This window comes from Salarias fasciatus, chromosome 6 (assembly GCF_902148845.1).
Source record: "Salarias fasciatus chromosome 6, fSalaFa1.1, whole genome shotgun sequence".
Lineage (NCBI taxonomy): Eukaryota > Metazoa > Chordata > Actinopteri > Blenniiformes > Blenniidae > Salarias > Salarias fasciatus.
Window position 1 is genome coordinate 6322335 of NC_043750.1, and position 11827 is coordinate 6334161.

An 11827-nucleotide genomic window follows, 5' to 3' on the forward strand; every position below is an offset into this window, starting at 1 on the left:
TCCCTATGAGAGTAAAGAGCTGCCTGAACCTGAATCTGGTGATGTTATTCCCGTTTATTCTGGCTATGAAATCCCTTATTTCTCCGTCCACTATCTCTTTCTCTCCTATTCTGACATCTCTCTCCCCTCCCTCTGTTTCTTTCTCTATCTCTGCTGTTTCTACCAGTGCATTTTGTAATTTCAAACAGAACTCTTCCTAAAGAACCTGAATAAACCAGAGAGAATGCATTCTACCCATCCTTCTGTCTGCGTTTCTTGTCCCGCCCACAAAGTTTCCTTCACATTTTCAGGAATTTTCAGTTTCAGTAAAAAAATACATTTTAAAAAAGAGCGATATATTTGAATGAGAAAAATAAAAGTTTGGAAAAGTTCTGAAAAGTTCTATCCCTTGGGATCTGTTCTCCAATCGGATAACCATGCAGTGTTTAAGGCCCCGAAATTCATGAAACATTCAAGTAAATGCTGTATAATGCTGTATCTGAGCAGAGAATTTCATAAAGTCCAAGCAGGCAAATGCATTTTTCCATTTGTGTGTGAGACTGGATGTTCTCGGTGTCTTTGTGTGGAGGGTACATATACTCAAAGCACAAACAGTGGGTGGGGAGGTAAGTGAGGACACTCTTCCATGAATCCTCTCTCTTCAGTATCTGGGAGAGATTTGGAGAGAGCGTGGATGAAATCAAAAAGATTGTTGCTTGTAAACAACTTTACTTTTTCCATTATGAAGTCAGACAATCAATTTATGTCCTGTTTATTGAAGCTGATTTTTGACCCATTTGTGTAGTAAATTGACTATAGTGTAATGAAGCAGTTACAACCAAGAATTTCCAATGATAGTTTAGAGAGAGTGCTGAATATGACATCAGGTATACCTATTGATCAGGGATGCACCGAAACAGGAATGGATGTTGACGCTGATCCTGCACCGAGTCCTCGTCCTCAGTACGACCTGGACAGTATCACGTGACGTCAGCCGTGAGTAGAAGGAAGGCAAGAGAGGACAGAAGCGGTTTGGATTCTTTAGGATAAAGTTGCTATTGTGACATTTTGCCCATCTTTCCACAGATACTGAGCCAGAACCTTTTCAAAATGCTGCTCCTCACTGGTTCTGGGCGCCGTTGTCATGACAATAGATTCCCAAAGCGATACAAAGTTTTGCATTTTCCCTTGAAAATATTTTTTTGCTGAACTGGGCCATAATTATATGGCTGATTGGTGTAAATACTTGATATTCCAGTTCAAAAACCGGCTCATAATCAGGCGCTAAAGATTTAATTTGATTTGCATCTTCAACATGATGCTGATGACATGAATCCAAAATTTATTTCTTCAGCTCATAGAAGGAAAGAGATGAAGTGATGTTGCCGAGAGTGTGAATAAACCTTCCTGATTGTTAAGAGACTTGCAGATGACCTAAATTGCTGTGATCACTTTTGATGGTTTGACAGTTTCGACAGCTCTCCGACTCCACACCAAACACAACCACAGCATTCAGACAGTGAGCGGGAAAAAGAAAAGAAAGCACCTTCAGCAATATCATCTTTCAATTATGGAAGTGAGTCACTGTCATTCAGAGACCTGAGTTACCTGTAAATACTTCAAACTTTAATATTCAGCATGTTTTTACGAGATCATCTATCAAATTGGATGCAAATCAGAAACAACAACTGGATCTAGGAGAGAGTATCTCTCTGGAAGAAGCACTTTAGGGTGGCGAGGTCTGGATTAAATCGCTGCGTAACCCCCCCCCCCAAACCCAACTTTACTGAGCCTCCTTCATGCTCGAATGGTAACTGGCTTTGATTTCTTCTCAACTGATCAGCTGTGGCATAACGACTGACTTCAAGAGGTGACGTTTGGTGAGGTTTCAGTGATTCACACATTTCCCTCCGTGTTGGTCTTCAGGTTACAGACAGAATCAAGAGGCAGTTGAATTCAGACCAGTAAGCCATCTTTCTTCTTCTTACTTGTCGACTAAAAGTGTGTGAACAGCCAGACAGCAGCAGAAATATTTTATTTATTGAGCTTTGCTGGACTTTTCCTGATTCTCACTGAATTTCCGAAAGAAAGTGAAAAGAATCAAATACATTTATCCTGAAGTGTCCGAGGACTGACTCTCTGAATGCAAGTTTTCCACCGAACACGTCCTTTAGTTCGTTTTCCTGAGCGGAGCAGAGAGGCAGAGAACAGAACAGGTGAGAACACTGCGAGCTGTTTCTCCCTCTAGAATTTAAAACACGTTGAACTCAAACACCTACGCAACCGAGTGTCCTCAGACTGCCTCCCCCCTCCTCCTCCCCCCGCCTCCCCGTCTACGTCTGGAGCTACGTCACTGCCTGTGGGGCCTGGAAGACACACTCACACCTACGCATGCTCTCACGCAGCTTTTACTGTGCCACACACACACACACACACACACACACACACACACACACACACACACACACACACACACACACACACCTCCCACCCCGTGCAGTCACGTTTTATTGGACTCCCGCCTCCTTCCTCTTTCCCCTTCCTCTCTTTGAAAGCCTGCTGTTCTTCCTGCAGCCGCACTTCTTCTCACATCTGTCCTTCCTCCTCTTGTGGCCCCGTTTACATGAGTCTGGATTGGAGAAAAACGCCCATGTGAACAGGGCCGTCTGTCTGTCTGTCTGTCTCCTGCCTCCCACGCTCACACGCTGGGTGGCATATGACTTGAAACACAAAGAACACCAAAAAAAAAAAAAAAAAAAAAAACAACAACACCAGGAATTACTTTTTTATTCCATTTTTGCAGAAAGATGCAATTATGTGAGGGCTTTACGAGCACTAAAAGCATCGCTTCAGGCCATTAGCCTGCCCACTGCATCATGCGCGCACACACACACACACACACACACACACACACACACACACACACACAGAGCCAGATGTATCAGCAAGCACCATCGCTCTGCAGCTCAGTCTGAAAATAGCCTCCCTCCTACACATTTTGTCGTCCACTCGCTTCAACGCATCATTTCCTGTCTCTGCCAGCACTGCCGCTCATTCTGCCAGACACACACACACACATTCACACTCACACACACACCAGGCTTACTCATTCATACTTGTTCTCTCCTCGGCTGGAGCGAAACATTTTCGCCAGTCACACGGTCAGCGGGCACGATGAACGAGCCGCTGTCAGGTGATCGCTGACCGTCACTTTCACCAACTCCACTCAAAGTTCACTTCCTGTTCACACACACTCTCTCACAGATTAAATTCATCATCATTTGGTTAACACGGGCTGTAGGAGGATAGTCAAATCTTGAAATAGTGTGTAGCATATCAAAAAATGTGTACTTTGTTTTTGCCTGAGTGGTCAGTAACAATAACGAGGGAGATTAGAGTTGAGATTTCAGTTTGTTTCAGAGTCTTGACTGGAGAATATCATATTTTACACTAAGCATACTCAGGTTTTACGCTTAAACAGACACCTAAAAGCACTTAGTTCATCTGAAAACGTTCTCTTCTGTTCTGTTCTACCTATTTGTATTAGCAAGTTCTATTTACTCAGCTTCATCCCATCAAACCTTAGTTCAGTTAGAATTAGCAGCATTAATTAGTATTTTTTAGACATTTTACAGGCAAAGCTTTTACACGAATGCCTGTGTCAGTGGCTTCATTACAAAAACAAACAATGGCTCCAACTAGTGGCCTGGCATGCTAACTGCATCGTCTTCAGTGTTTCTGTAGAGCGATGGATGATTACTGCTCACCAGCTGAATGGTCGATAGCAGTAATTCTATAATAAAAGGGGAAGTAAATCCATTTTACTACCAATAAGACAAGCTGCGAAATATCAATCAGACTTTTTGTTTTCCAGGATGTGTGCATCCATCAGTGTTGGAAACAGTTTGTGCTAATCAATGCAAGAACGGTGATTGTAAAATATAGTGTGAGGATGATTCATCCTGCCTTTCCTCTGCTTTCCCACATACCAGCTTTTAAAGCGGCACACTCTGTACATTGTGTCCAATCAATATTCCTATAAGGCTGGCTTCCCCTCCACACATGAGCAGTGTGGTCTGGCTTCCTCTCCAGCCCGTCTGTATCCACGCACATCTGCCCACAGCCGGGCCTGATTGGTCCCGGGGTCTATCTGCCTCCATCGCAGGCGGAGTGGCGTCGCTCGATGAACGCATGCATCCTGTGACATTTCCTGCGCCGTTCTTTTTTTAGCTCTGGGCTGCCGGAGCTGCACGTCACTGCGACTGTCTGGCCTCTGCACCCGCTGCATCTTAATCAGGCTGCTTCACGTGCGTGCCGATCCGGGGAGTGCATCACTGAGAGCTCCTCTCTGAACCGCTGCTCAAACCCGGAAGGTGTTCTTGGGTTTTATTTGTTGCAAGCAAATATCATGCAATGTGCAGAAGACATCAACATCAGTACTGTGTGCTAAATGAACCATTCTTTCAGTCAGTCGGTTTGAAGGTCAGAATTGTTTTGATTTTAGCTTAAAAGACTGTATGTTAGGTAACGCATGAGAAATAATCTTAAAGGTGACACAGTTTCCTGAAGTTTCTTTTGTCAATATGAAACCACAAGCTGGAGGTCATGAAAGATTGGAGAAATGAGTCACGAGACATTGACGAGCTTTAACAGTTACTTATTGAGGATTAAAGTGTCATTGACCTAAAACAACACAGAGACATGAGCCAATAGATCAGTTACATTATTAATGAAGAAGCGTCAAGATCAAAATAACACAGTGAGGATGAATTGATACAAAATACTGCAAATGGAGGAAATCTCAATGTATTTTGGTGTATTATACAAACTGTTCCAGTATCATTTATTAGTTAAAAAAAAGGAAAAGTCATGTCTGAAGGTGATGATTAAAACATGTTAGTGGTCTAGCCCTCTCTGGGTCAAACAGAGACGGTCAGATAGTGGAGTTGGATTGTTGTTCTGGATTGATCAGGTCAAACAGACTCTCTGATATGTGTCTGTTAAAAAAAAAAAAAAGAAGAACAGTAAAGAGGACAGAAGCTGAAGCCTGATGAACGCAAGTGGAATCAGCTTCATGTCATATTGTGCACCTTTAAAAGAGTCTTAATATGTTCCAGTATTTTGATGTTTTATGAAAGGTTTGTTTTTTAACAAGCCAAAATGAATGACATATCTGTGTCTGATGTGTTTAGATCATGTCCAGAGTGAATACCTGCTGGTGTTTTCAGCAATCACAATTTCATCTGAATCAGTTTTTCTCGCTAAAGTAAAGAAGAAAAAGGAACCAGAGAAAGGTTTGTGCATCTGGGCTCATTAAAGCTCTTCTCAGCACATTAAGCAGCAGCAAACTGATGCAGCACAATAACAACACGAGAGCTGAAAACACGCTTTAATGGAGAGAGGGCGGCGCTGACAGGAGAGAATCGGGGTGTTTGATCGCAGCACGTGGTCCATCCAAGGACACGCTGTATTCTTCCTGAAGTGACTGTGGGAACATTGTGTACCGCTGCTGAATGGCGTGGAGCGCTGAGGAGCGCGGCGCCCGGATCTCTCCAGCATGTCATCCATCTCAGTCTGATGGACACTGAAGAGGCTCGCTCCGGAGCAGGGAGGGCGGCAGGGCTTTCTTTACTCCTACATACCAAGAAAGCATGAGAAAATGAGGGGGAGGTGATGACTGATGGCGTGGACTCTCACTGAAATTTCAGGACTTTCTTTATTTCTTTCCCACCTCTGCTTGAAAAAATTTTCAGTGACTCAACGATGAAAAATGTGACTGGCTGATTGGACTTGCACAGTTTCTGATGAGTAACAGTCAGACTCATTTATTAATCTTGTGATTCCACTCAACAGTTAAAGCTGCAATCCCAGAAAGGGTGGGACGATGCGAAGGAGTAAAGGTGAACCGGACGATGACCTTCACGGAAACTGGTGAAGGCATGAACTCATTGAGGCAGGACAGCGTTTGTTCAGTGAAAGAGCAAAACCAGACTGTAGGTGTCTGCTTACAGGATAACGGTGCTGAAAACAGCTCCCAGGATGGAAGTTTTTGAAAACGCGTCGACTCCCCTCTCCATGTAAACGGGGGTAAAACACCGTCACATTCACACAAGCTGAATGAAACCAGGAGGATCCGAACAGGGAAGGAAAGAGGGTGAGAAACCCCACCACCACCACCACCACCACCACCACATGAGGTCTGACCCAGATCTGGAGGTTGTTTTTTTTTATGTTAAGCCTGTGATGTAGTTTGCAGATCAGGGTCAACACAATAAAACGCTGCTCTGCGGGTTAACGTGACCAATCCAGAGCTGTGTGTTGGATTTAACGCTGGCTGTGTGATAAAGCCTCCATATACGAAAACAAGATTAAATCTGGACTTTTATACACAGAGAAATCTCCGTAAACTCAGCAAAGCTCTGTGATTGTGTGGAAAAATCTGGAAAATCGCAAGAAAGAATGTCATTTGTTTTTTTGACTCCATTCGCTCTATATTGACTTATAAACATCCTGTAGAGTGAATATGAGTGATTAGCTCCAGAAATGCAGCTAAAAATACTTGAAGAGCTGTAGAGGTTCATGATCCCAGTTTGGTTCCTCAGGCTTTCTGTGGATTTCTCTGCAATTTCACCCAACAATCCAAACACCCAATCCTTCAACTTCACTGATATCACTGCTTTTCTGATCAATATGTACTTTCAGTTTGAATTTACTACAATCTACTTCTGTTCTGCTGTTTTTATTCTGTTTGTTTTACATTTCATTTACATTATTTCTAACTATTTGGCTGATATTTTTAAATCAATCTTTATTTGTGAACAGATGTGGTCAGTATGTATAAGGGACGTTTTTTTTTTTTTACATGAGTTTTGCAGTTGTGCTGTATCACCTTTTTCCCCTTCAGATCTCAGGAGGACGTCATGCTCCACGACGTGGTGTGTCAACACAACTGTAACGACTGAACAAACTCCATCTGCTGATAAGACCGAGTGGCACCACTGGAAAAGTCCCACCGAGGGTGAACTTTGACCCTGCTGTTTCCAGTGAAAGTTTTACGACAATAATATCAAAAGCAAAGCTTAATTTTAGTTTGACATCCAGCTCTTGCTGTCAGTTATTTGTGGATTCAGTCTGGTTGGAGTCCTTCGGCGTGTGGGTGTGTGTGGCGCATCACACAGGTAAACACACCACTTCGTGAAAGTTCCTGAAAGCTTCCTGAACTTCCTGGAAAGCTTTTTTCTTGGTTGTGATGTCAGGCTGAGGGGATGGAATGTGACTTTGAATAATGAAGTCAGCGCTTATTCAGAATTCCCCTTCTGTTTTTCCAGACACACACACTCACACACACACACACACACACACACACACACACACACACACACTCACACACCACCTGGTTCAGTTCAGAGGAGAGAACCATTCGAGTTTTCTGAACATGCTTTGTCTTGAACATAACTGACAGTGAACCATCAGGGGTTTTAGAGTCCGTCTGGCCCCTGCATCCGTTTGGACCCTGCATTTGTTTGAGGGTCTCTCCAACCTTGTGAGGACTGCACAGATTTCACACAGTTTAGACTGAAGCTACTGAGTTCTGGCCGCAGATCAGTCAAGAATCAACAGTTTTAATCAGAATTTCTAACTTTTATTTATTTCAAACTTGACTTATAACTGTGATCTATTTTTTTTATGTTTCTGCATGTTATCACAGACTGTGTTTTTAAATCTTTGTCTGTTGTAATGTATTTGATTATTCTTATTATTATTCTTATTTATTAAACACACTCATGTTTTTGTCCTTCATATGATGAAATCCATACCTCATATTTCGCTTCACTATCAAACTATGATGGTAGTAATTTTTTATGTTGGCTGGTGTATCCCTGAAAGTGGGACACCGACCCACCTGTTGAGAAACATGAAGATTCAAACTTAGTGAGAAGATAGTATGTTTTTGGAGGAAAAGTGCATCATGAAATATGAAACATAGATTATGGATAGGTAATGAGTTCTGAAATGTAAAAAAGTTCTTATTACTGGAAAAAAAACCTCAATTTTAAGTAGACAAACCAGGAAAGGAGAAGTGGATAATGTTCAATGACCTCTTTCTACCTCTGAATTCCCAGTTCTAACTACAAGTAGTGGGATTACTTTCTGTAACTTTCTTTTAATGTTGATACTGTTAGTTCAGTATGTTCTCTGGTTTGAGTTTTTGTAGGTTTTCCTACAGTTTTTACCCTTTTCTAACAATATTTATGTATTTACGCTGACATTTCATCTGTCATTTCAGTCCCAAGCTTTATATCCAAGCTCTCAAATATTTCATCACAGTTTTATTTCCGCTTTTAAATGTCACTTATCTGCTTTTTATGCTCTCGTATCTTTACTACTTTAGCAATTTCCTGAAACACAGGCGTGTGCTTCAGGAAAGTGTGTGCTTTTATGATGGCGCGTGTGAGTGTATGACGGGGATTCGTTTTTATTATTCTGAGTGAAGCACTTTGTCTTGCGTTATCAATTAAATGTGAAAAATAAGTTTGATAAATTAGTATATGATAAGTTTGATCTTAAAGGTCACATTAAAAGGAACATTAAACAAAAACTGTATTGAATTCGTCATCTTAAAACTGCATGTCAGTAAAGATCAGTTCTTTGTCATGCAGGAACTCTGTGAAGTCGCCTCTAAAAAAAGAGTTTAATTCTGCAGGTTATTATTATGGACTATTTTACTGGTCTGGCTCGCTCCAGATTAAGTTAGACTGTATTTATGCAATACAACAAAAGCTTCAGCACTGATGGTGTTTAACAGCATCTTGAAGTGTTCAGCACAGGCCGCTGTTGGCACCTTAGCTGGGCTGTAGGAGTTAATTATTGATGGTCATCTTATGTACTTTTACAATCTTACTTTACAGTAAGTGTTTTTAATGCCTGGGAGTCACCAATTTCACTCCTAACAAAACAAACACGCAAAAGAAGAAGTAAAAACTCCAGTGAGAGAGACTTGAACCAAACGGGCCGGTCTTCCTGTGTTAATGAAACCCATTCTTCACCATTATCACCTTTTTAAACGCAGAATTTAATGAGTTGTTTTAATGATTCCTGAGTGAAGCTGCTGAAGTGGCCTCAGTTACATAAACAGACATTTTGTGCTCCAATCATTCGTCATGTAAATGGCTGCAGATTGCTCGGGCCTTCAGACTGCTCCCGTGAACCTTTTCAGGAGCTGAACTCGTGTTTCTCTCGCTGTCACTGCCAGTAAGCTGCGTTTCTTTCACTTTTTACTTCCTCTTCTTGACTGTTTTAACAAAACGGGGAAAGGAGAAGTGAGTGGGAGGTTTTGCTATGATGATGGCGGCGGCGATAACCAGAACAACCTGATCTCCGTCTCGGTGTTTTTTGGATTCCCGGCAGCTGGCAGGAAGCGGCGTGATGAGGGAGCCCTGCGGCTGTAAACTCTACCTGCTGTTTGTTACTCAGGCGCAGCAGCATTTGGCCTCCAGCTGCTCCCGCTGCCGCGTTGCATAACGCTTTAATTTCCCCCCACTTTTTTTTTTTTCTTTTTTTAACTTTGTGTCAGGTCACGCAGGCAAGAAATGTGGGAGATTCAGAATTCTGTCGTAATCCACCGGAAGAGGTACAACCGGGGGGAGACTGGCCTTCTGTGTGTGTGTGTGTGTGTGTGTGTGTGTGTTTGTTGTAAGCATGAGATTAGCGGCGGCAGGCCAGACCGGCGCTGGCCTGTACCACGCTCCTCTCCCCTCTGAAAGGATTGACCCCGTGACCTGTGTCCCACTGTGGGCCAACAGACCCTTTCATGAAGATGTGTGTTGGCATTCAGTCCCTGAGTTCTGGGTAATAGAAGATAAAAAAAAAAAAAGTTCGAAAACAGCCCGTTACAGTTCAAACATCTTTATTACAAATGTTCACAACATTGATCAAATCAGATTTTCTTTTCTTTTAAAAAGAAAAAAAAAAAAAGCAGCTTGGAATGTGAGGTAACATCATTTCACAGATTTCATATTAAAAACACACTTTTTTTTTTAATATAAATTAACAGACTTCCAACATACAGTGGACTGTCTCTTTTTCTTTTCTTTTTTTCCAAAGCACCATGTGAATGCAGAATGTAGGACAGTCCCAGAGCAGTAGTATTGATTGATCAAAGTCCACAGCAGCACAGCAAAGTCTGTGCCCTGGTTCAGTGTCTGAGTCCTGGTTTGAAGGCAGGAAATTCCCTGAAGTCCAACTTCTCGGTGTGTATGTGTGCGTGTGTGTGTGTGTGTGTGTGTGTGTGTGTGTGTGTGTGTGTGTGTGTGTTGCTTTGTGGTCAGCCACTTCACTTCTTCTCTCACTGACTCATATTACTCTGCTGATTCACCCCGACACACACTTTGAATCAGCACCAGTCACTTGTCCGGACTCAACTTGAAGGTGAATCACAGAAGAAGAAAAAAACCCAACACAACCAGTTTCCTCCGCGGGTTTTCCGGTCCGGTCTCCTTCTCTCCTGCTCTCCTTGTTATTCCTCTTGTTGATCTCAGCGGGGGGGCTTTTCCCAGCCCGGCAGGCGCACTTGAGATTGACCGGAGAGCTCGCACGGTGGCCCCGGTAATCCCTCAGTCCCGGCACTGCTGATGTAGGTCAGCTCCCTGGTGCGCAAAAGGGATCAAACGGCCCTTATAGGCTCACGAGGAGTCGAGAATCACTCCGCTCCAAAGTCCCATTGGAGGCTATTTCCTTCCCCCATCTGTTCAGAAGGCAGGTATAACCCGATTTAGAGTCAGAGCGGCCAGAGAGTCCCCTGCCCCGGCTCGACAGCTGCCCACCGGGGCCGCATACCTCTCCTCTCCGGGCTCCAGCCTCGCCCTCTTGCTGGGGAGGAAGTCTGGCGCCGCGGACGCCTTGCCCCGGCGCTTCCTGGACTGCCGGGCCGGGCTCAGGTTCTCTTTGTCCTCAGCCATGTCGTTCTCACAGCCGTCCTCCAGCTCCTCCGGGGCCGCGTCGGCCGGCTGGGGCTCTGGCTGCGGCTCGGGCAGCCGGTTCTGCTCCCCGGGACCGGAGTTGGTGTCCATCGGCTCCTCCGGTGCCGGCGGCGCGTCGCTCGGCGCGTCGCTCTCCCGGGAGGAGTGGTAGATATCCCGGGCGGACCTCATGACCAGGGAGAGCAGGAGGCTCCGGTGAAGCCTCAGCCCCCCTCTCTGGATCCGGGATGCGTACAGCTTGCTTATCGACACGGCCAGGATCCGCCTGGCTTCCACGTTCACCTCCATGGCTGCTGTGGCACTCATTGCTTCTGATGCGTAATTACGCACGGTAGTTTTTTTTGGCACTTTTACCAAAGTCGACAAGTTTTGTTGTTGTTGTTGTTGTTGTTGATCCTCTTGCCGTGAGTTGTAGTTCTTAGATTGTGATGATGTCTGTTCTCAGTTCAGCTGATCTCCAACTGTTGTACTCGGAGAAATGAGCGCGTGTGAGGAGCAGGGCGGCGTTTTATTTCCTCTCTGACGTAATGTGGACTTCATTCCTCAGTAAGTGACAAACAGGCGCCACCCACACCTGCGCGCACGCACACGCACGCACACACACACACACACACACACACACACACACACACACACACACACACACACACACACACACACACACACACACACACACACACCATCTGTTCCGTCTACCGTTTTTCCCCGTACTTAACCCGTCCTACCAGATATCTGCCTCTGAAACTCGTCTTTTCTCGCTCTGAAGTCTAATTCGATTGAACTCGATTTTGCACATTTTGTTACATTGTTTTACCAATTAACAGAAATGAGCAAGGAATGTGAATAAATGTTTTTTGTTTGTTTTGTTT

At 44.0% G+C, this 11827-nt stretch overlaps 1 protein-coding gene across 1 annotated transcript; it reads right to left on the reverse strand.

Annotated features, from left to right (window-relative positions):
• Positions 1 to 10172: 10172 nt before the first annotated feature.
• Positions 10173 to 11428, reverse strand: ier2b (immediate early response 2b). Its single transcript, XM_030093324.1, has one exon. It carries the CDS (start codon positions 11262 to 11264, stop codon positions 10728 to 10730), a length of 537 nt encoding a protein of 178 aa, XP_029949184.1. The 5' UTR covers positions 11265 to 11428; the 3' UTR covers positions 10173 to 10727.
• Between the last annotated feature and the right edge of the window lie 399 nt (positions 11429 to 11827).

Coding starts and splice junctions, on each gene's coding strand:
- ier2b (XM_030093324.1), bottom strand. CDS start 11,264: ATGAGTGCCACAGCAGCCATGGAGGTGAACGTGGAAGCCAGGCGGATC.